This window comes from Eubalaena glacialis, chromosome 19 (genome assembly GCF_028564815.1).
Source record: "Eubalaena glacialis isolate mEubGla1 chromosome 19, mEubGla1.1.hap2.+ XY, whole genome shotgun sequence".
Taxonomy (NCBI): Eukaryota; Metazoa; Chordata; class Mammalia; order Artiodactyla; family Balaenidae; genus Eubalaena; species Eubalaena glacialis.
This window is the reverse complement of record NC_083734.1, coordinates 48,931,611-48,957,872: the sequence shown is the minus strand read 5'-3', so window position 1 is coordinate 48,957,872 and position 26,262 is coordinate 48,931,611. Positions and strand designations below refer to the sequence as shown.

The 26,262-nt window shown below is 39.3% G+C and overlaps 1 protein-coding gene across 2 annotated transcripts in view; it reads right to left on the bottom strand.

Moving 5' to 3' along the window:
* Positions 1 to 26,076, bottom strand: part of DDX42 (DEAD-box helicase 42) — a 53,595-nt gene extending 27,519 nt beyond the window's left edge. The window contains exons 1-3 of one of the 2 annotated variants that reach the window (XM_061175540.1): positions 25,923 to 26,076; positions 15,595 to 15,828; positions 13,701 to 13,851 (exon numbers count right to left, since the gene is read on the bottom strand). In XM_061175540.1, the coding sequence (XP_061031523.1) occupies positions 13,701 to 13,851; positions 15,595 to 15,812 (369 nt within the window). In that variant the 5' untranslated portion in view covers positions 15,813 to 15,828; positions 25,923 to 26,076. Of the gene's footprint in view, positions 1 to 13,700; positions 13,852 to 15,594; positions 15,829 to 25,911 lie in introns of both variants that reach the window. The other variant, XM_061175539.1, reaches the window with a different exon arrangement.
* Positions 26,077 to 26,262: the final 186 nt, after the last annotated feature.

The window sequence follows — 26,262 nt, the reverse complement described above, 5'->3', positions numbered from 1 at the left end:
AGGAACTACTCCCAATTAAAAGATCGAGAGAATTCCTCTGAAAGAACAAACAATGCAACAGACCTCTTCAGTCTAATAGACACCAAGTTCAAAAAGGAGATAATGAAAATACTGAAGGAACTAAGAAAGGCTATCGACAGAAATGCAGATTACTATAAAAAGGAACTAAAAACTATAAGGAGAAGACAAGAAAAATTAGAGAATTCATTAGAAGAGATGAAAGCTGAACTAAAGGCTATGAACAGCAGAATGAATAATGCAGAAGAACAAATAAGTGATCTGGAAGATAGAATAATGGAAATCACCCAGTAAGAAGAGCAGACAGAAACCCAAACGAAAAAAAATGAAGGAAATATAAGAGACCTATGGGATAATATAAAGCATGCCAATCTATATATAACAGGGATCCTAGAAAGAGAAGAAAGAGAAAAGGGGATTGAAAATTTATTTGAAGAAATTATGGCTGAAAAATTCCCAAACCTTAAGAAGGAAACATATCCAGATATAGGAAGCACAGAGGGTGGCAAACAAGATAAACCCAAACAGACCTACACCAAGATGTGTTATAATAAAAATGGCAAAAGTTAAAGATAAAGAGAGGATTCTAAAGGCAGCAAGAGAAAAACAAAAAGTTAATTACAAGGGAACCCCCATAAGGGTATCAGCTGATTTCTCTACAGAAATGTTGCAGGCCAGAAGGGAGAGGCAAGATACATTCAAAATCCTGAAAGGGAAAAATCTGCAACCTAGGACACTCCACCCAGCAAAGTTATCATTTAGAATAGAAGGAGAGATAAAGAATTTCTCAGACAAGCAAAAACTAAAAGAATACAGCAATACTAAACCTATACTAAAGGAAATATTGAAAGGTCTTCCCTAATAGAGACGTAAGAATCTGTAGGAAAGAGGAGGACCTTCAAGATGGCAGAGGAGTAAAACGTGGAGATCACCTTCCTTCCCACAAATACATCAAAAATACATCTACATGTGGAACAACTCCTACAGAACACCTACTGAACGCTGGCAGAAGACCTCAGACTTCCCCAAAAGCAAGAAACTCCCCACGTACCTGGGTAGGGCAAAAGAAAAAAAGAAAAAACAGAGACAAAAGAATAGGGACGGGACCTGCACCTCCGGGAGGGAGCTGTGAAGGAGGAAAAGTTTCCACACACTAGGAAGCCCCTTCACTGGCGGAGATGGGGGGTGACGGGGGCGGGGAAGCTTCGGAGCCACAGAGGAGAGCGCAGCAACAGGGGTGCAGAGGGCAAAGTGGAGAGATTCCCGCACAGAGGATCGCTGCCGACCAGCACTCACAAGCCTGAGAGGCTTCTCTGCTCACCTGCCAGGGCAGGTGGGGGCATCAGATCCCAGGGAGAGGACTGGGGTTGGCTGCATGAACACAGCCTGAAGGGGGATAGTGTGCCACAGCTAACCAGGAAGGAGTCCGAGAAAAAGTCTGGACCTGCCTAAGAGTCAAGAGACCATTGTTTCTGGATGTACGAGAAGAGGGGATTCAGAGCACCACCTAAATGAGCTCCAGAGACGGGCATGAGCCGCGGCTATCAACGTGGACACCAGAGATGGGCATGAAACGCTAAGGCTGCTACTGCAGCCACCAAGAATCCTGTGTGCAAGCACAGGTCACTATCCACACCTCCCCTCCCAGGGGCCTGTGCAGCCTGCCACTGCCAGGGTCCCGTGATCCAGGGACAACTTCCCCGGGAGAACACACGGCACGCCTCGGCCACCGCAGGCTCGCCCCGCATTCCCTACTCCTCCCTCTCCCTGGCCTGAGTGAGCCAGAGCCCCCTCATCAGCCGCTCCTTTAACCCCCTCCTCTCTGGGCAAAGAACAGATGCCAGAGAGCGCCCTACATGCAGAAGTAGGGCCAAATCCAAAGCTGAACCCCAGGAGCTGTGAGAACAAAGGAGAGAAAGGGAAATTTCTCCATGCAGCCTCAGGAGCAGCAGATTAAATCCCCACAATCAACTTGAGATACCCTGCATCTGTGGAATACCTGAACAGACAACGAATCATCCCAAAATTGAGGCAGTGGACTTTGGGAGCAACTGTAGACTTGGGGTTTGCTGTATGCAACTGACCACTTTCTGATTTTTATATTTATCTTAGTATAGTTTTTAGCGATTGCTATCATTGGTGGACTTCTTTATTGTTTTGGTTGCTCTCTTTTTTTTTTATTACTTAAAAAAATTTTTTAATTTTAATAGTATTTTTTATTTTAATAATTTTGTATTATTTTATTCATTTATTTTTCTTTCTTTTTTATCTCCCTTTTCTTCTGAGCCGTGTGGCTGACAGGGTCTTGGTGCTCCGGCCAGGTGTCAGGCCTGAGCCTCTGAGGTGGGAGAGCTGAGTTCAGGACACTGGACCACCAGAGACCTCCCGGCCCCACGTAATATCAATCAGCGAGAGCTATCCCAGAGATCTCTGTCTCAATGCTAAGACCCAGCTCCACTCAACAACCAGCAAGCTCCAGTGCTGGACAACCTATGCCAAACAACTAGCAAGACAGGAACACAACCCCACCCATTAGCAGAGAGGCTGCCTAAAATCATAGTAAGTTCACAGACACCCCAAAACACACCACCAGACGTGGACCTGCCCACCAGAAAGACAAGATCCAGCCTCATCCACCAGAACACAGGCACCAGTCCCCTCCACCAGGAAGCCTACACAACCCACTGAACCAACCTTACCCACTGGGGGCAGACACCAAAAACAACGGGAACTACGAACCTGCAGCCTGAGAAAAGGAGACCCCAAACACAGTAAGTTAAGCAAAATGAGAAGACAGAGAAACACACAGCAGATGAAGGAGCAAGGTAAAAACCCACCAGACCAAATGAAGAGGAAATAAATAGGCAGGCTACCTGAAAAAGAATTCAGAGTAATGACAGTAAAGATGATCCAAAATCTTGGAAACAGAATGGAGAAAATACAAGAAACGTTTAACAAGGACCCAGAAGAACTAAAGAGCAAACAAACAATGACGAACAACACAATAAATGAAATTAAAAATTCTCTAGAAAGAATCAATAGCAGAATAACTGAGGCAGAAGAATGGATAAGTGACCTGGAGGATAAAATGGTGGAAGTAAGTATCACAGAGCAGAATAAAGAAAAAAGAATGAAAAGAATTGAGGACAGTCTACGTCTCAGAGATCTCTGGGACAACATTAAACTCACCAACATTTGAATTATAGGGGTCCCAGAAGAAGAAGAGAAAAAGAAAAGGACTGAGAAAATATTTGAAGAGATTATAGTGAAAACTTCCCTAATACGGGAAAGGAAATAGTCAAGTCCAGGAAGCGCAGAGTCCCATACAGGATAAATCCAAGGAGAAACATGCCAAGACACATATTAATCAAACTATCAAAAATTAAGTACAAAGAAAAAACATTAAAAGCAGCAAGGGAAAAGCAACAAATAACATACAAGGGAATCCCCATAAGGTTAACAGCTGATCTTTCAGCAGAAACTCTGCAAGCCAGAAGAGAGTGGCAGGACATATTTAAAGTGATGAAAAGGGGCTTCCCTGGTGGCACAGTGGTTAAGAATCCTCCTGCCAATGCAGGGGACCCAGGTTCAAGCCCTGGTCCGGGAAGATCCCACATGCCGTGGAGCAACTAAGCCCGTGAGCGACAATTACTGAGCCTGCACTTTAGAGCCCATGCTCCACAGCAAGAGAAACCACCGCAATGAGAAGCCCACACACCACAATGAAGAGTAACCCCTGCTTGCTGCAACTAGAGAAAGCCCGTGTGCAGCAATGAAGACCCAACACAGCCAAAAATAAAAATAAATAAATTTATTTAAAGTGATGAAAGGGAAAAACCTACAACCAAGATTACTCTACCCGGCAAGGATCTCATTCAGATTCGACAGAGAAATTAAAACCTTTACAAACAAGCAAAAGCTAAGAGAATTCACAACCACCAAACCAGCTTTACAACAAATGCTAAATGAACTTCTCTAGGCAGGAAACACAAGAGAAGGAAAAGACCTACAACAACATACCCAGAACAACTAAGAAAATGGTAATAGGAACATACATGTCGATAACTACCTTAAATGTAAATGGATTAAATGCTCCAGCCAAAAGACATAGACTGGCTGAATGGATACAGAAACAAGACCCGTATATATGCTGTCTACAAGAGACCTACTTCAGACCTAGGGGCACATACAGACTGAAAGTGAGGGGATGGAAAAAGATATTCCATGCAAATGGAAATCAAAAGACAGCTGGAGTAGCAATTCTCATATCAGAAAAAATAGACTTTAAAATAAAGACTATTACAACAGACAAAGAAGGACACTACATAACGATCAAGGGATCAATCCAAAAAGAAGATATAACAATTGTAAATATTTATGCACCCAACATAGGAGCACCTCAATAAATAAGGCAAATGCAAACAGCCATAAAAGAGGAAATTGTCAGTAACACAATAATAGTAGGGGACTTTAATACCCCACTTTCACCAATGGACAGATCATCCTAAATGAAAATAAATAAGTAAACACAAGCTTTAAATGACACATTAAACAAGATGGACTTAATTGACCTTTATAGGACATTCCATCCAAAAACAACAGAATACACTTTCTTCTCAAGTGCTCATGGAATATTCTCCAGGATAGATCATATCTTGGGTCACATGTCAAGCCTTGGTAAATTTAAGAAAACTGAAATCGTATCAAGTATCTTTTCCGACCACAACGCTATGAGACTAGATATCGATTACAGGAAAAAAACTGTAAAAAATACAAACACACAGAGGCTAAACAATACACTACTAAATAACCAAGAGATCACTGAAGAAATCAAAGAGGAAATCAAAAAATACCTAGAAACAAATGACTATGAAAACATGACGACCCAAAACCTATGGGATGCAGCAAAAGCAGTTCTAAGAGGGAAGTTTAGAGCAATACAATCCTACCTCAAGAAACAAGAAAAATCTCAAATAAACAACCTAATGTTACACCTAAAGCAATTAGAGAAAAAAAAACAAAAAACCCCCGAAGTTAGCAGAAGGAAAGAAATCATAAAGATCAGAGCAGATATAAATGAAGAAGAAATGAAAGAAACAGTAGCAAAGATCAATAAAACTAAAAGCTGGTTCTTTGAGAAGAGAAACAAAATTGATAAACCATTAATTAGCCAGACTCATCAAGAAAAAAAGGGAGAAGACTCAAATCAACAGAATTAGAAATGAGAAAGCAGAAGTAACAACTGACACTGCAGAAATACAGAGGATCATGCGAGATTACTACAAGCAACTGTATGCCAATAAAATGGACAACCTGGAAGAAATGGACAAATTCTTAGAAAAGCACAACCTTCTAAGACTGAACCACGAAGAAATAGAAAATATAAACAGACCAATCACAAGCACTGAAATTGAAACTGTGATTAAAAATCTTCCAACAAACAAAAGCCCAGGACCAGATGGCTTCCCAGGCGAATTCTATGAAACATTTAGAGAAGAGCTAACACCTATCCTTCTCAAATTCTTCCAAAATACAGCAGAGGGAGGAACACTCCCAAACTCATTCTACGAGGCCACCATCACCCTGATACTAAAACCACACAAAGATGTCACAAAAAAAGAAAACTACAGGCCAATATCACTGATGAACACAGATGTAAAAATCCTCAACAAAATACTAGCAAACAGAATCCAACAGCACATTAAAAGGATCACACACCATGATCAAGTGGGGTTTATCCCAGGAATGAAAGGATTCTTCAATATATGCAAATCAATCAATGTGATAAACCATATTAACAAATTGAAGGATAAAAACCATATGATCATCTCAATAGATGCAGAAAAAGCTTTTATCAACACTGATTTATGATAAAACCCCTCCAGAAAGTAGGCATAGAGAGAATGTACTTCAACATAATAAAGGCCATATATGACAAACCCACAGACAACATCGTTCTCAATGGTGAAAAACTGAAACCATTTCCTCTAAGATCAGGAACTAGACAAGGTTGCCCACTCTCACCACTATTATTCAACATAGTTTTAGACGTTTTAGCCACAGCAATCAGAGAAGAAAAAGAAATAAAAGGAATCCAAATCGGAAAAGAAGTAAAACTGTCACTGTTTACAGATAACATGACACTACACATAGAGAATCCTAAAAATGCTACCAGAAAACTACTAGAGCTAATCAATGAATTTGGTAAAGTAGCAGGATACAAAATTAATGCACAGAAATCTCTTGCATTCCTATACACCAACGATGAAAAATCTGGAAGAGAAATTAAGGAAACACTCCCATTTACCTTTGCAACAAAAAGAATAAAATACCAAGGAATAAACCTACCTAAACAGACAAAAGATCTGTATGCAGAAAACTATAAGGCACTGATGAAAGAAATTAAAGAGGATACAAACAGATGGAGAGATATACCATGTTCTTGGATTGGAAGAATCAACATTGTGAAAACGACTATACTACCCAAAGCAATCTACAGATTCAATGCAATCCCTATCAAACTACCAATGGCGATTTTCACAGAATTAGAACAAAAAATTGCACAATTTGTATGGGAACACAAAACACCCCGAATAGCCAAAGCAATCTTAAGAAAGAAAAATGGAGCTGGAGGAATCAGGCTCCCTGACTTCAGACTATACTACAAAGCTACAGTAATCAAGACAGTATGGTACTGACACAAAAACAGAAATATTGATCAATGGAACAGGATAGAAAGCGCAGAGATAAACCTACACACATATTGTCACCTTATCTTTGATAAAGGAGGAAAGAGGATACAATGGCGAAAAGACAGCCTCTTCAATAAGTGGTGCAGGGAAAACTGGACAGCTTCATGTAAAAGAATGAAATTAGAACACTCCCTAACACCATACACAAAAATAAACTCAAAATGGATCAAAGACTTAAATGTAATGCCAGACACTATAAAACTCTTAGAGGAAAACATAGGGAGAACACTCTGTGACATAAGTGATAGCAAGATCCTTTTTACCCACCTCCTAGAGAAAGGGAAATAAAAACAAAAATAAACAAATGGGACCTAATGAAACTTCAAAGCTTTTGCACAGCAAAGGAAACCATAAACAAGATGAAAAGACAACCCTCAGAATGGGAGAAAATATTTGCAAACGAAGCAACTGACAAAGGTTTAATCTCCAAAATATACAAGCAGCTCATGCAGCTCAATATCTAAAAAACAATCCAATGCAAAAATGGGCAGAAGACCTAAACAGACATTTCTCCAAAGAAGATATACAGATTGCCAACAAACACATGAAAGGATGCTCAACATCACTAATCATTAGAGAAAGGCAAATCAAAACTACAATGAGGTATCTCCTCATACCAGTCAGAATGGCCATCATCAAAAAATCCACAAACAATAAATGCTGGAGAGGGTGTGGAGAAAAGGGAACCCTCTTGCACTGTTGGTGGGAATGTAAATTGATACAGCCACTGTGGACAACAGTATGGAGGTTCCTTAAAAAACTAAAAATAGAACTACCATACGACCCAGCAATCCCACTACTGGGCATATACCCTGAGAAAACCATAATTCAGAAAGAGTCATGCACCACAATGTTCACTGCAGCTCTATTTACAATAGCCAGGACATGGAAGCAACCTAAGTGTCCATCGACAGATGAATGGATAAAGATGTGGCACATGTATACAATGGAATATTACTCAGCCATAAAAAGAAACGAAATTGAGTTATTTGTAGCGAGGTGGATGGACCTAGAGTCTGTCATACAGAGAGAAGTAAGTCAGAAAGAGAAAGACAAATACCGTATGCTAACACATATATATGGAATCTAAAAAAAAAAATGGTTCTGAAGAACCTAGGGACAGGACTGGAATAAAGATGCAGACATAGAGAATGGACTTGAGGACAAGGGGAAGGGGAAGGGGAAGGGTAAGCTAGGACGAAGTGAGAGACTGGCATGGACATATATACCGTACCAAATGTAAAATAGATAGTGGGAAGCAGCCACATAGCACAGGGAGATCAGCTCGGTGCTTTGTGACCACTTAGAGGGGTGGCATAGGGAGGGTGGGATGGAGAAGCAAGAGGGAGGGGATATGGGGATATATGTATGTGTATAGCTGATTCACTTTGTTATACAGCAGAAACTAACACAACATTGTAAAGCAATTATACTCCAATAAAGATGTTAAAAAAAAAATCAAACACACACACACACACACAAAAGAATATATAGGAAAGAGAAAATCACAATTGGAAAGTAAATCACTTAACTAAGCCAGTAATCACTTAAATAAGATTAAAAAAAAAAATCAAAACATTTCTGTGAGAGAATGATAACCACAATGAACAGCAAAAGGATGAACATGAAGATGCAAAAGAGGACATCAAAATCATAAAATGTGGGGGAGGAGAGTACGAAAATGTAGATTTTTTTTTTTTCTAGAATATGTTTAGGTCTGTATGACTACCAGTCTAAAGCAAGTAGATATAGGAAGGGGTTAACATACTTGAAAAACAGGGCAACCACAAATTAAAAACACAACTGATTCGCAAAAACCAAAAAGAAGAGAATATAATTAAGCATAATACAAAAGAAAATCATCAGACCACAAAAGGAAACACAAAACAAAACAAAACAAAAAGGGACAAAAAAGAAATATAAAATCAATGGGAAAACAAGGTTTAAAATGGCAATAAATACATATTTATCAATAATTACCTTAAATGTCAATGAACTAGAAAGTCAGCAGAAGGAAGGAGATAATAAAGATCAGGAAAAGAGAGGAAATAAAATACGGATTAAAAATAAAATAGAAAAAAAATCAATAAAACCAAGAGCTGGTTCTTTGAAAGGGTAAACAAAAATGACAAACCTTGGGAATTCCCCAGTGCTCCAGTAGTTAGGACTCCACACTTTCACTGCCAAGGGCACGGGTTCAATCCCTGGTCAGGGAACTAAGATTCCACAAGCTGCGCGGCGCGGCCAAGAAAAAGAAAAAAAAAACCAAAAAAAACACGAAAAAAACCCAGATAAACAAAATAAGAAATGAAAGAGAAGAAATCACAACTGATACCACAGAAATACAAAAAACCATAAGAGAATACTATGAATAATTATATGGCAACAAACTCAACAACCTAGAAGAAATGGACAACTTTCTAGAAACACACAGGCCACCAAAACTGAATCAAGAAGAAATCTATAACTTGAACAGACCAATCACTAGAAATGAAATAGAATCTGTAATCCAAAAACTCCCTACAAAGAAAAGTCCAGGACCAGGTGGCTTCACTGGGGAATTCTATCAAACATACAAAGAAGAACTTATACCGATCCTTCTCAAACTCTTACAAAAGACTGAAGAGGCAGGAACACTCCCAAAGAGATTCTATGAAGCCACCATCACCCTGATACCAAAACCAGACAAAGACACTACCAAAAAAGAAAATTATAGGCCAATATCTTTGATGAATATAGATGCAAAAATTCTCAACAAAATATTAGCAAACCGAATCCAACAACACATCAAAAAGGACATACACCACGATGAAGCTGGATTCACCCCAGGGTCAAAAGGATGGTTCAACATACACAAACCAATCAATGTGATACACTACATCAACGAAAGAAACGACAGATGTTCAGTCCCCTTCTGCCACTTGGAATCATATGTTGAAGAGAGTAGAGCTACAAGATGGAGGAGCCCTGAATGTTGCTTGAAGGAGCACCATCCACGGGTTAGAAACACCCATTTTGGCTCTTACATGAGCAAGAAATAAACTTACGGTGTTGGAGAAAGAAAAACAAACAAACAAAAAAAACCAAAAGAAAGGACAAAAACCACATGATCATCTCAACAGACGGATTTGATAAAATTCAACATCCACTGATGATAAAAACCCTTACAAAAATGGGTATTGAGAGAACATATCTCAACATAATAAAAGTTATTTATGACAAACCCACAGCAAATATAATACTCAATGGTGAAAAGATGAAAGCCTTCCCCCTAAAATCTGGAACAAGACAAGGATGCCCACGCTCACCACTTCTCCTCAACATAGTATTGGAAGTCCTAGCCACTGAAATCAGACAAGAAAACAAAATAAAAGGTATTCAAATTGGTAGGGAAGAGGTAAAATTGTCATTATACGTAGATGACATGATACTGTATATAGAAAACTGAAAGACTCCACACAAAAACTACTAGAACTGATAAACAAATTAAGCAAGGTAGCAGGATACAAGATTAACATACAGAAATCGGTTGCATTTCTTTACACTAACAAGGAAATAACAGAAAGGGAATGTAAACAAACAATCCCTTTTAAAATTGCACCAGGGGTGGTCTACTGGTTAGGATTTGGCGCTTTCACTGTTGTGGCCTGGGTTCAATCCTCCCGGGTCGGGGAACTGAGATCCCGCAAGCTGTGCGGTGCGGCCAAAAAAAAAAAAAAATTTTTTTAAATAAATAAATAAAATAAAATTGCATCAAAAAACATAAAATACTTAAGAATAAACCTCACCAAGGAGGTGAAAGACTTATATGCTGAAAACTACAAAACATTAATAAAGGAAATTAATGATAATTCAAAGAAATGGAAAGATATCCCATGCTCTTGGACTGGAAGAATTAATACTGTTAAAAATGGCAATACTACCAAAAGCAATCTACAGATTTAATGTGATCCCTGTCAAATTACCCATGACATTTTTCACAGAACTAAAATAATCCTAAAATTAATACAGAACCATAAAAGACTCAAAATTGCCAAAGCGATCCTGAGGAAAAAGAACAAAGCAGGAGACATAACCCTCCCAGACTTCAGACAACACTACAAAGCTACAGTGATCAAAACAGTGTGGTACTGGCACAAAAACAGACATACAGATCAATGGAACAGAATAGAGAACCCAGGAAAATACTCCACATTACCTACCGTCCATTAATCTTCAACAAAGGAGGCAAGAATATAAAATGGGAAAAAGACAGTCTCTTCAGCTAGTGTTGCTGGGAAAGTTAGACAGATGCATGTAAATCAATTAAGTTAGAACACACCATGCACAAAAATAAACGCAAAATGGCTTAAGGACTTAAACATAAAATATGACACCATAAAACTCCCAGAAAAGATCACAGGCAAAACATTCTGACATAAATGGTACCAATGTTTTCTTAGGTCAATCTTTCAAGGCAACAGAAATAAAAACAAAAATAAACAAATGGGACCTAATTAAACTTACAAGCTTTTGCACAGCAAAGGAAACCATAAACAAAATGAAAAGACATCCTATGGACTGGGAGAAAATATCTGCAAATGATGCGACTGACAAGGGCTTAATTTCCAAAATATACAAACAGCTCATACAGCTCAACAACAAAAAAACAAATAACCCAATCGAAAAATGGGCAGAAGACCTAAACAGACATACAGATGGCCAACAGGCACATAAAAAGATGCTCAACATCGCTAATCATTAGAGAAATACAAATCAAAACTACAATGAAGTACCACCTCACACCAGTCAATATGGCCATCATTAAAAAGTCTACAAATAATAAATGCTGGAGAGGGTATGGAGAAAAGGGACCCCTCTTACGCTGTTGGTGGGAATGTAAATCAGTGCAGCCACTAGGAAAAACAGTATGAAGTTTCCTCAAAAAACTAAAAACAGAGCTGCCATATGATCTAGCAATCCCACTCCTGGGCATACATCCAGACAAAACCTTAATTCAAAAGATACATGCACCCCTATGTTCATAGCAGCACTATTTACAATAGCCAAGACATGGAAACAACCTAAATGTCCATCGACAGATGAATGGATAAAGAAGATGTGGTGTGCGTGTATATGTGTGTGTACACACACACACACACACACACAATGGATTATTACTTGGCCATGAAAAAGAATGAAATAATGCCATTTGCAGCAACATGGATGGATCTAGAGATGATCATACTAAGTGAAGTCAGAAAGACAAAGACAACTACAATATGATATCACTTATATGTGGAATCTATTGATAAATTATGACACAAATCAACATAGATACGAAACAAAAATAAACTCACAGATATAGAGAACAGACTTGTGGTTGTCAAAGGGGAGGGGAGGAAAGGAGGGAAGGAATGGGAGTTTGGGATTAGCAGAGATAAACTATTATATATAGGATGGATAAACAACAAGGTCATACTGTATCGCACAGGGAACTATATTCAATATTCTATGACAAACCATAATGGAAAAGAATAAAAAAGAATATATATGTATAACTGAGTCACTTTGCTGTACAGAAGAAATTAACACAACATTGTAAATCAACTATACTTCAATAAAATTTTAAAAAAAGAAAAGAAGAGGGGCAAATTAAAGGAAGAAATTAAAGCCAATGTGGCAATTCTCTGCCAGTCCAGTGGTTAGGACGCTGCACTTTCACTGCTGAAGGCCGGGGCTCGATACCCCTGGTTGGGGAACTAAAATCCTGCAAGCTGCGTGGCGTGGCCAAGGGAAAAAAAAAAAGCCAATGTGATTGTGTGAATATTGGTGCCATTAAGAGAAGATGAAACACCTGGTTGAGGAGGAAAAGATGATGAATTGGGTTTAAGGTGCCATTTTTACACCCATGTAAAAATGGTCAATATGCTTCTAGAAAAGCAGAGCTGAAACCAAAGAGAGACTATGGGGCTAAAGATATTAATTATTCACATAGAAGTTACGTTTTAGAAGAGGATGAGGTCACTAAGGAATGTATAAAGAGTGACGATAGCAAATCAATATAGCGAACTGTAGGAGAATCATATTTGAGAAACGAAGAGAATCACAGTATGACAGATAACAGATGGCTATGTAAGAATTTTTTTGGTACAATGATATGGTAGTTACGTTTTTTAAGAGTTACAGAAATACAGAAATACTGATGGATGAAATGATATGTCTGAGATTTACTTTAAAATAATCTGAAAGAGGGGTGGGAGTTGTTAGATAACAAAAGATTGGCCAAGTTATTAACTGATAAAGCAGGGTGAAGGGTACATGGAGGCTCATTTTATTATACTACTTTTGTATGTGTTTGAAATTTTTCATAATAAATAGCAAATAAATAGAAAATAAATAATAAATAGCAAATAAACAGAAAGTCAGGGAGATGGGAGAAAAGAACAAAATACAAAATCACAAAAGCCTAGTGAGAAGAGTTTTAGGAAGGAAGAGGTCACAAGTTTCAAATTTCTACAGCAAGGTCTTGAATGTTGATGATAATGTTGATAATTAGAAATAAACATTAAAGGTACAGAATACAGAATTTGTAATTTTAGCAAGTTCCTTAAGTTTAATTACCTTACATATTCATTTAATAAGTGCTAGATTGAATGAGATAGTATTCATTCAAGAATATACCAAGAATTATTAAAACAAAACACACACAACAAACACATAAATCTTGAGCTACTATGTTCAAGGGTTACAGTTCAAATTCCTAGGCACGAATCATCTCTGAAAATGCTACAGGGCCAGTGGAAGCATATTTAAGAAACTATAGAATACAAAAGCAAAATTCTCCCAATAAAGGGCCAAGAAACAAACTCTGACTGAGGACTAAAGCACTAGGTTAATCTGACCTATTTCTATCACTGAAAATGTTAACATAACAGAGTTGATACTTGCCTCCACTTCAGCCATGAATGCCTCTAAGGGATCATCATCGCTGTCAGAATCTACTGGCTTGGAATGGAATTGCTGGCGGGTAGGTGAGTTTTCAGCAGGAATGTAAGGTAAATCAACATTGCTAGAATCTTCTTCCTCATCTTCAAAATATCTGAAAATTAAGATGCATGATTGATAGCGTGAATGTTTAATTTGGGGTCAGGTGAATCTTTCATTTAACACAAATTTTTATTTAAGTATATGTTACTGTTAAGAGATTTTGGTCCTTTGGCTTAGGACCTAATTATTAAATTATCACTTAATACATGCCAAATTCTAATACTGCAAAAAAAAAAATCACAGCAGATTCTCCATTTCAATAGTGTCTGTTAAAAATCACATTTCCAGTTCTCTCAAAAGGGATGAGTTTTCAATACAAATTTAGTGTATCACTGTTGAATAGATATAGCAAATATTAAAGTGTATGCCATGGAAAAAATTACTTTGTATGAAATATTATAAAGCTAGTTTATTCTTCATAATCCTTAAAAAAATTCTGAGATATATTCATAAGGCTAGAGACTTTCTTCAGAAGTTCTGGGCTGTTTTCTGAGAACCAACAGAAAACTTCTAAAATTAAAAATAAATGTTCAGGAATATAGCCAATATTTTATAATAACTATAAATAGAGTGTAACCTTTAAAATTTGTGAATCACTATGTCGTACACTTGAAACTTATATAACATTGTACATCAACTATACTTAAAAAAAAAAAGTTCAATCCAAAATCCTCACCATACTATGTAAGTATTCAGAAAAGAATTTCAACATCTGGAAAAAGTATCACTTTCCCTCTAACAAATATCCCAGAGAAGAATATCTATATCGCTATCAACTAAAACAAAACAAAAACATTGTTTAGATCTTACCTCAGAATTAAATGAAATAGTAATACAACCAAATATTAGTTTAAAGAAATCACAACTACAGCTTAAACTTTTATAGCCTTTCAAGTCTTCATTTTAAAAGCTCTAACCACTGTTATGTGCTACACACACACATAAATGCATATTCATTTATATGGTAGTTTCATTTAATGTATCATTTAAAAGTATCTCTGAGCTGGTAAACTGTTCTCTAGAATAATGATCCTTGACTTTGCTGAATCTTAAACACTTACTTCTGTATTTAATTGCTAAACAACATACCAACTTTTTAAAATGCTGCTGTGTACTTTAAAAACTCTGATCTTGAGGGTTTTTTTAACTAAAAAAAAAACCTCAAGCAGTGTCACAACCAGGTTGGAAATAATAGCAATACAAGATTTCTTCAGACTTGGCAAAGAGAGAAGTTATAATCTATAAGGAATTAGAGCTCAAACTTTCAAGCCCCAGCTTTTTAACAATCACCTTCTTAGATATCAAGTTAAAAAAGATAACCGGTAAATATGTTTCCTGAGAACTGTGGGCAAAAATCTGAGCAGATTTTCCTACCACTATAAGATATTACAACATAACAGTTTTAAGGACTTGGGTGTTGAGCCAAACTATGCCTCTGCCAGTTCTGACAATTGCCTGTGTTTCCAAAACAACTTATATGGTGTAAACAAAAAACTTCAGTAAAGACCATCAAAAGCCATGTGATTTATTTAAAACTCTTAGCCACATTTAGGTTTAAATGGCCTCAAATCCTTTTTGGAACAAGCAAAAGTGAAGGACCACAAAAGTATACTCCTTATGAATGAGTAAACTTAACAATTTAACTTGTTAGGAACAATGCAATCCAGTGAGATAACTAATTTAAGAAGTCATATTATTATTTGAGAAACAAATGGTTTCTTTGCTTCAATTTCTGTTGATGGAATGAATACCTCAAAGCCTAACCTTTGCTAAATTACCAGGTATTACCACTTACGCGTTTTCTTCATCAAAGTTGGCCCGTTTAGAACCAATTTTGTAGAAGGAAGGGAGCTGTGGTGGAGCCGACTTTCCAAATCCAGAAGAGCTGGTTGCCCCAAAGGCACTATGGGACTGCTGTGGGAGTTTTGGTTCCTCCTTCTTTCCCGCACTAATGGCGAAACCTCCAAAGCCAAATCCCCTCTTAGTGCCAGGGCCACCTTTATTCCAGTTCATGGTGTCAATGACTGATCTGTTAGGAACAAGAGACACTCACATAAATTTAACTTTATAAACAGCCCACTGATTTTTATGTCAGTTCCAACCTTTGTCTCTCAATTAAAATTTTAACTTCGGTACAGCAAAGACTGGCACAACACTATAAATCAACTATATTTCAGTTAAAAAAATTTAACTCTGTACTTCAGAGATGCAATACGCTAACCTCAATGAAACGGTCACATTTTCTGAAACACTGAAGAAATTGTTATTTCTTTTGTTGAGATCTCAATCTGAACAGGAATGCAGTATTTAATACCATACCCTTCAAAAGGATTTGATTGCTCGTTTAACATCTTATTCAGTTTGCCTATTGTTAAGGATTACAAAGAAATTTCCTAAGCACCGATCAAATAGGTTTAAAAACACCTTATCTCTTATAAGTCTTGGTTCCAAAAAACCTTTTTTTAATGACACAAGTTACCTACGTTTTATAGAACAGCAGAAAACTCAGAATGCGAAAAGGAACAAAATAAAACTACCTGAAATTCCTCTCTCAGATATGCAATTTCGTTGATATCTTTTGCTTTTTTTTCTATGCATATGTGTACACACACACACACCCCATTTAAAATCAAAACTGAAACCATACTGTACAAATTGTTTTAGTTACTGATTTTTTTTTTAAATAAATTTATTTATTTATTTTTTGTTTATTTATTTTTGGCTGTGTTGGGTCTTCATTGCTGCGCGTGGGCCTTCTCTAGTTGCAGACAGCGGGGGTTACTCTTCGTTGCGGGGCGCGGGCCTCTCATGGCGGTGGGCTCTCTTGTTGCAGAACATGGGCTCTAGGCACATAGGCTCAGCAGTTGTGGCACACAGGCTCAGCAGTTGTGGCTCGCGGGCTCTAGAGCGCAGGCTCAGTAGTTGTGGCGCACGGGCTCAGTTGCTCCGCGGCATGTGGGATCTTCCCAGACCAGGGCTCGAACCCGTGTCCCCTGCACTGGCAGGCGGATTCCTAACCACTGCGCCACCAGGGAAGCCCTAGTCACTGACTTCTTCACATTATGATATACATGAACATCTTTAAATGTCAATAAATATATTTCTCCACTTCTGTTTTTTTAAAGTTGTAAAACATATCATGTATCTTCGTGCATACTCTTAATTATTTCCTTAGGATCAATTTTTTTAAATGCAATTGCTTAGCAAATGGGAATGTGCATTCTAAGTTTTGCATTTACAGAAAAGTGTCCATTATACATTGAGTAATATGACAAGGGCATAAAACAAGGTGGGTGGTATGATTCAATGTAATTCAATGTAAAAGCATGTTTTACATGTACAGAGATAGCTGGAGGGCTGCTTATGAAAATCTTAATAGCAGCTATTTGATTTTTACTTTTTTCTTTGTTTTAAAGTTTACCATTAATAAGAAAAGTTTAAATGTTTATAATAGACTCTGAAGCCAATGTGAACAGAGTTCCAAAAACTGCTTTTTACAATGGCATCGTTGAAGGGACCAGGAACAGGAACAACACACTCTACTTTTCTGGTTCTATGCCCCTCCCCCATATATAACCTATAGGTTTTGTTTTAACTGCTATTATATAGCACTTAGTTCAGTCTGTTTAGTATTAAATTTGATTTATGCCATGTCACCCTCTGCCCTTAGTTCCAGGTAGGGACTGTCTTTACCCATTTTGGACTTTGCATAAAAGTTATTCGTGGCTAGAATAAGCACTTTATAAGTAATAGTTTACTTACACTTAATTTAGACCATCTCCTGCCTTCTTCAGGAATCCCTTAAGGGGAATCAACATAATTCTAGTGAGATGAGATTTAGTAACAGTATTTACAAGCCAGAAAATTTTAGCATCTGATAGTATTGTTTAACCAATCTGTGAGCCTGGCTTTCCAAGAGCTGTTCCTAAGCAACAAAAACGACAGATTCTGAATTTTAACCTTTTTCCTAGTGTATATAATGCATAATAAGAGGCTAGTAATAAATAAGCCATTGAAGTCAGAAGGTAGGCAAAGGAAGGAAGGAAAAAAACCACCCTTGCTAGATTTTAAGAATTACATTAACAGGGACTTCCCTGGTGGCACAGTGGTTAAGAATCCACCTGCCAATGCAGGGGACACGGGTTCCAGCCCTGGTCCGGGAAGATCCCATATGCCACGGAGCAACTAAGCCTGTGAGCCACAACTACAGAGCCTGCACTCTAGAGCCCGCGAGCCACAACTACTGAAGCCCATGCGCCACAACTACTGAAGCCCATGTGCCTAGAGCCCGTGCTCTGCAACAAAGAGAAGCCACCGCAATGAGAAGCCCGCACACCGCAGCGAAGAGTAGCCCCCGCTCGCTGCAACTAGAGAAAGCCTGTGTGCAGCAACGAAGACCCAACGCAGCCAAAAATAAATAAATTTATTTTTAAAAAAAAAGGAATTACATTAACAACCTCCTAGCAAGAAGACTTTCAATGGTTTATCGAAAGCTTGCCGAGGAAGGTCAGGCAATGCGTTGGATGCTGGGCATTTATAGATAAAAGATACAGTCCCATTCTCAAGGAGTTCACAGTGTAGTTTTAGCCAGCTTTAAAAAAAAAAAAAAAAAAATGTGTTCTAATAGAGGTACTGCACAAAGTGCATTTATTGATGGCCCAGGAGAAGGGTACCCAACCTATGATGAATTGTGGACAAGGCAGTTTTTCTGGAGATGACATTGGCGTTAACTTTTTAAATCTGAAGAGGCATTAGATCAGAGAAGAAGTGTCAGGAGAGGGAATTTTAGATAGAAGGCACTGTAAGTGCTACCACAGAGAACTGGAAATATTTCAGTGCAGCTAGAGTTCTGTAGGACATTTGGGAAAGTTGCAGGGCACATGTTCAGAAAGACAAGCAGGGCCCAGATGAACAGTTTAGTATACTACGTTAAGAACACACCATACAAAACTATAGTCTGCCAGTTATAAGGAATTAATTTTAAGCAAAAAAAGGACATGTTTCAGATCAGTATTTTAGAATGATTCAATGAGAGATAGCAGGAAAAGTTGGACACAAGGAAAGTGGTTAGAACATTATAAAAATACAAATGTAAAGTGACAAGGTACTGAACAACTAAGGAAGTGGCTATAAGGAAGGAGAAGGGGGGTTGCAGATCTGAGTTGTTAACTTAGGTATCTATGAGGAAGAATCAACTGGGGTAACCAAATTAGACGTGGGAGCTAAGGAGGAAGGAAGAGTCTAGAATAACTCTGGAAGTTTCTGGCTTTTACAGATTGGGTGAATGGTGGTGCCATTAATAGAGATGGAAACCTAGAAAAGCCAGGCATGGAGAAGCAGGTAGAAAGTGAGATCAGTTCAGTACCTATGGGAGAGCTAAGGACAGCTGGCAAGTAAGGTCTGTAACTGCAGAGAGAGATCTGTGATGGGGCTATAGATTTGATATGAGACATTTGCATCTGAGGTTACTGATGTAGATAAGCTAGCAGAGAGAGGGCCAGAGAGTGAGAAAAGGGGTGAGACAATCATAGTGTAGGTCAATATTTAGGAATGGGCAGGGGAAGAGAAACTCACGTGGAAACTTGAGGACGAACAAAGAGGAAGGGAGGATAGCAGAGAATATAGTGACACAGATGGTGAGACAAGTTTTACAGGCAGAAAGAAATGTCCAATGTTAAAAACTAAAGAGAAGACAGGTGAGATAAGAACTAAAAAGCCTCTGTTGAAGCAGTGGGGGCAGGGTTAAGGAATGATTGGTAAGTGGTAGAGGATGAAGACTAGGCCACGAGGAGTGCAGATTACTTCCTAGGCTGTTTACCAATGACAGAAAGGAGAGCATGAGGTGTTAACTAGAGGAATTTCGTTTAAGGAAGAAATGTAAGCATGTTTATATGCTAAAAAGGAAAAGCCAACAAAAAGAAAAACTACAGATTTAGGATGACAGGAAAAATCATAGGAACGAGGTGTTGCAGAGACCTGAAGAGACAAGATCGAAACCTTTAATAAGGAGTAAGTAACTCTTCCCCCTAGACTGAGGATAGAAGAAAAGGATGGGCATAAATTAATCCTACTAAATAATAAAGGGTTCAAATTACAAAAGAAATAAATCAAATACTTCTTTTTAAAAATTCAACTTCTGCCACAAACAGGCAAGCAGTGTGACTTTAGGTGGGTGAGAGTTGCTTAATGGTTTAGAGACATAAGACGCAAAATATGCAATACTGTTTTCTTTAACTCTTCGGAGATTTGGGTCAGCCAAAAGACTGAGAACACTTAAGTGCCCCCAAGCCTTACACTAGTGTGATCTAGGTCACACTGCCCATGTTCCCTAATTAATTGCCTCTAGCAAGGCCAAATAACTGTGCTATCTATACCCCACTGACTAGAATGTCAGCTCCACGAGGGCAGGGACTTTGCCTGTTTTGTCCAACATAGTATCATTAGTGCCTAGTGTATATAGTACTCAAAAAATTTTATGTTGAATGAATAAGTATCATGCATTCAGGCTCTTCAAAATTCATCCCAGTATTTGTGAAAACCATCATCTCCCGTTATTACAAACCTTGCTATCTAGCCAACCAGTCATCCTGATTAAATCTAAGCCAGATCATCCTCAGTGCACCACTAATTCTTACTTTCTTGACAACAGTTTTTCCTACTATTAGTCCATGTATATGGCTACAGATCCTTGACAATCAGAGGTTTGAGGGGCTGTAGCTGATATGAGAAGCACAAGATGGCCAACCTAATCTCTATTTGGTTGTATGATGTTCAAAGAAAAAGAAAAAATGAACCCTCTTCTGCTTAAGCTATCGAGGCTATTAAAATTAATTTTCAATCTCTAAGCAAACATTGTTTGGAGAAGAGACATCCATTAATCAGTTAATAAGAAAGTCAAAACATAGTGAGAATATTAAAAAATTAACTGTAGTCCTTCTATTCGTGGGTCTCCTCAAAGCTCCCTTTATTTGGTCTTGACACACACACACACACACACACCCACCCTGAGCCTTTTCTCAAGTTATAATATGCCTGGTACATCCTTCCCACAAGCTGGCAAACTCATATCAAATAGCTCTGAAACTTCACCTCTGCCTCCATAAACACTTCTCAAATTGATGACAGAAAAGGTGAAAAATCACCACATGGCTTCCGACACCCAGGTAAAGCTCACAGACTTCATTAAAAACAACAACCAGCAACAAAAACAATCCAATTTTAAAAATGGGCAAAGGACTTGACTAGACATTTCTCCAAAGATATACAAATGGCCAATAAGTATATGAAAAGATGCTCAACATCACTAATCATTTGGGAAATGCAAATCAAAACTGTATCACCTCATACTCATAGCTTATACATAATACATAGCTATTAGGATAGCTATTAAAAAAAAAAAAAAAGGAGCTTCCCTGGTGGCGCAGTGGTTAAGAATCCACCTGCCAATGCAGGGGACACGGGCTCAAGCCCTGGTCCAGGAAGATCCCGCATGCCTCGGAGCAACCAAGCCCATGCGCCACAACTACTGAGCCTGCGCGCTAGAGCCCGTGAGCCACAACTACTGAGCCCGTGCACCACAACTACTGAAGCCCGCGTGCCGCCTAGAGCCTGTGCTCTGCAACAAAGAGAAGCCACAGCAATGAGAAGCCCACGCACCACAAGGAAGAGTAGCCCCCGCTCGCCGCAACTAGAGAAAGCCCGCGTGCAGCAACGAAGACCCAACGCAGCCATAAAGAAAGAAAGAAAGAAAAGAAAAGAAAAGAAAAGAAAAGAAAAGAAAGAAAGAAAGAAAGAAAGGAACCTACACAACACAAAATAACAAGTCTTGGCAAGGATGTGGAGAAACCAGAACCCTTGCACACTGCTGGTAGGAATGTAAAATGGTTCAGCTGCTGTGGAAGACAGTACAGTGGCTCCTCAAAAAATTAACCATAGAACTACCATACGATACAGCATTTCCGCTTATAAGTATAGACCCAAAAGAACTGAAAGCAGAGACAGACATTTGTACACCCATGTTCATAGTAGCATTATTCACCATAGCCAAAAGGTGGAAGCAATCCAAGTGTCCACAGATGGATGGGTAAACTAAATGTGGTGAGATAAATATACAGCAATAGTATTCAGCCTTGAAAAGGGAGACAATTCTGACACATGCTACACAACATGGATGAGCCTTGAGGACATCGTGTTAAGGAAATAAGCCAGTCACAAAAGGACAAATACTGTATGATTCCACTTATATGAGGTACCTAGAGTAGCAAATTCAGAGACAGAAAGTAGAAGGGTGGTTGCCAGGGATTGGGGGATGGGGGGATGGGGAGTTACTGCTTAATGGGGAGACGGTTTCAGTTTTACAAGATGAAAAGTGTTCTGTGGACACTATGGTGGTGATGGTAGCAAAACAATGTGGATGTACTTAATGCCCCTGAACTGCCCACTTAAAAATGGTTAAGTTTTTTTACGTGTATTTTACCAGTTAAAAAAACCCCTGAAAATCAAAGAATCAGAACTCCACTTGCACATTTTTAGATAGTTATTTTATCCAGTTTATGAGGGAGAATGATGCTGTCTAGACCTCAGTTTCTACTCTGAAATGCAAACATACTTGTGAAATTTCAGTTACATTTTTTCTCTTTAAAAAATAGTGTTTTAAAATAAAACATCCAATCTGAAAAGAATTAGCTGTATAATAGAACCATAAACAAAATGTATAAGCATTTGTTTTAAACAGAACAACCTGAGTTGGGTCTTAGAAATAACAATCAGTGCTTTATATAGACCAATAACCACTTTTTGCTATGTGCCCAGTACTGAGGGATAACATCTCTCCTTTCCCATCATCTATAAAAGGCGACTCTATGTGGTAAAGTATTAAATGAAGTATAGTGGGTCAGAAATAAATAGTGAAAAGAGAAAATGAATTTCCACCTTTTTTCGCCAGGTGTTTGTTAATACAGTGGAACTAGGGAAAGTCACACTCAAGGGAGACGGGCACTCAGAGGCTCCGCAAAACCTTCTCCCAGGTACCTCCAGGCCCTGGCCCCAAACCTCCCGGCCGTACATTTCTGACCCTGTCATTCCCTTCAATTCAACAGCTCTCCACAGGTACTCAATCAGGCTGGAATGAGGCTCTCCATTGTGGCAAGAACTACTTTACATGCACTTTGGTGAATGCTCTTCCCTCTACCTGTATTCCCTCCCCACCAAATCTCTCACTACACCTACCATAGTCCTATCCTTCAAAGCCTATCTCAAATACCAACTCGTAGAACTATGACATGAAGATGATTCCCCAAGAGAAGTGGTATCTCCTTCCTCAAACTCCCTTTCTAGTCTTAAAACACCCAACATCTATTCATAACTATTTGTGTTCTTGTTTTATCTCTCCAACTCCATGTTACAAGTTCTATGGCTAAAATAGCAGGCTTATTCACTTTCTTCTCTTTTGTTTTCCAGAGAATACACTCATTATTCATGTTTATTCAATATATAGGGCACCCAGGGCGATTTACAACTTGGCCAAAGAGAACAATTAAAGATAGCTAAAGTACCTGCTTGGTACTGTTTTAGGCACTAAAATGTTGTGATTTAGTAGAAAATCATAACAGCATAGTAAAGTAGTACAGACTATGGAGCCAAGCTGACTATGTTTAAACACTGGCTTTGCCACTAACTTGATGTGAACCTCATGGAAGTTACTCAGATTGTTTGGCCTTAGTTTCTTCATCTGTAAGATGGTGAGACTATCACCTACTTCACAAGGTTGGTGTGAAAAACTGAATTCATACCCAGAAATACACTTAGAATAAAGCTTGCCAAACAGTGCACAATATGTATTAGCTGTCATGTTTATCATCATTATTTTTTCTCCAAAATTCAATCTCTCCATTGGTAAATGGAGAATATCAAGCTAGACTTCTCAGGTTTCTTTCAACTCAGGGATTCCATATATCAGTGCCACATGACACTGAAGATGCCAGAGATCACTACGAGCTGACAAATGGGGACAGGCTTCATAAGAGAGCTAGAACCCAGAAAATGGGGTTTCCTATACAGAAAGATGTAAGCTGAGTAGAGAAGTGTGAAGGAAGAAGACATTCCAGGGAGGAAAGCTAGAAATAGCAGTCTAGGAAGTTAGAATAAGTTGGAACATAAGGAAGATAATTTGGCGAGAGTTTATGTTTTGGACAATCAAATAAGATATGATCTAAATGACTTTAAAAATAGTGGACTAAAAACAACTGATTATAAAACTACATTACTTTATCACTTGTGTCTTGGGAGAAGAAAGATTTCTAGTGACAGCTGACCACCATCCACTCTAATAATCTGCCCTGAGAATAACTCACACACTATAAATCTGTCGGTTCTTTAACAAGAATCTGTTCAAAACCCAAGAACTTCAACACATTCTTCTAAAGCCAAATACAAGTAAATGCTGGATTACATTTATTTTAAAAGCATCTCTCTTCTCTCTGCTGGCTTAAAGAAACTAAGAGCTGATTACGTAAAGATTTGATAAAACTAAAATATAAAGAACTGTACTGTTCCACAAATCACACTAAATTATTACAATGTAAGTCAGTTCTTACCATTTCTCTGCTCAAAACCCTCAGACAGTTCCCACCTCAGGCAGAAGAAAAATGAAATCTTCACAACAGCCTAAAAGGTCCTGGTTGTTCTGTACTTCCCCCCACCCGCACCCCCGTCCCCGCAGTTCTTCCCTGACCTTATCTCCTACCACTCCCTCCTTTGCTCACAGAACTCCAAGCGTGTTGGTCTTCTAACTGTTCCTCTAACAGGCCAGCATTGTCCTTTGCAAGGTCTTTTTACCTGCTGTTCCCTCTGCCTGGAATGATCATTCCTCCAGAAACTAGCTGGGGTCACTCCCTCACCTCCTTCTAGTTGCTTAAATATCAGCTTGTATGTAAATACTTCCCTGACCATGCTATTTCAAAATGCAACACCTCCCCTTCCCTCTTTGCAACTTTATTTTTTTACCTAAGGCATTAATTATCTTCTAACATACAGTATAATTTATATATGTGTTTTCTGTCTCTCTTTCCCTCACTAGAAAGTAAATTTCATGAAGGCCGGGGTCACACACCTAGAACAGTAGTAGGGAACAGGCACACAGAAGGTATCAACAAAAATATTTCCTGAGTGAATGAATTGCAGATTAGGCCATATAATGCCCCTTCTGGGTACAGGAAAATGCAACATACATTTTTTTCCTCCAGCGCTTAAAGTCTAAAAATTAATTTTGGTATGAAAGACTTATTGCCCACCTTCCACTGGGCCTGGCTCTGGAAAGTTAAAGTGAATTAAAGCAGAATCTCTGCTCTTTAGGAGTTCGGGGGTGTGTATACAGGGGACAATAGATATACAAAGATCATTTACAAAAAACAATATGTATGGGAAGCCAGAGGAATGTGAATGACTGCCCAAAGGAGTGAGGGGCAAAGCTTCCACTAAGGTGATAAGGAAACTATGATTCCCCCAAACTCTCGACTAGTACGACTGTTCTTCCTTATATTATTGGTGCGTATGCTTGCAACTCCATATAAATTACTTACCCACATCAGATAGGCTCCTAAGTAGGCCGCAAAAAAGTTTGTGTGACGATGGTGATGCTAATCATGGATGTACTCAAAGCTACACCAAGATCACCGACTATGTCTTTTACTGTCTTCAGATTTGGCAACTTTTCCCTATCAGGTCCCCCGACTTGGAGACTAGCATCTGCTAACTGCTGCTGGCCTGGGTCAGAATCCTCCCCGCGGGTATCCCTCACCCGGAGCCCAGCACCCTGCAAATCCCTTCCCTTGCAGGGCGGGCGGCCGGGAGAGCGCCGCCTCCGGAACGCCGCCAACTGGGCCTCGTTAAGAGCTGCGGGAGAAGCGGGAGCCGTGGGAGGGCGATGAGGTTCGGAAAGGCCCCTCGAGGCTTCAGTCACGCACTCCTACTCCTCCCCAGCCCCCTGCGCCTCGGCTTCCCCAAGGCTCCGCCGACTCTTTGTTAGGAGAGGCCGCGGTTCCCTGGCCCTCGCTAGGCCCCGCAGTTGCCTTGCGGTGCCCCCAAGGGGTTACGGCCCCGCGTCCAGACCCACCTCGCACAAACCTGCTGCTGCGGCTGCAGAGGCAGCTACTACTACCGCCGACGCGGAGAGAATCCCACGGCCCGAAGTACGACCGGTCCAGACCCCGTCCCGCCGCGCTCCTCCCTCTCCGCCCCCTTCTTCGCCGCCGCCGCCTCCGCCGCCTCTCGGCCCGTAGCTGACGGGGGGAAGGGGAACAAAACCGGACATGCGCAGTGCAGAGCGCGGGCCGAAGGGCGGAGCCTGATCTACGGCTCCCGGAAGGCGCCGCGGGCTCCGGGCCCTAAAGCTCCAGAATGCCTCACAGACACCTCAGACACCTAACAGGCACTACTGCTGGATGAGGCGTGTTCATGGCCCGTT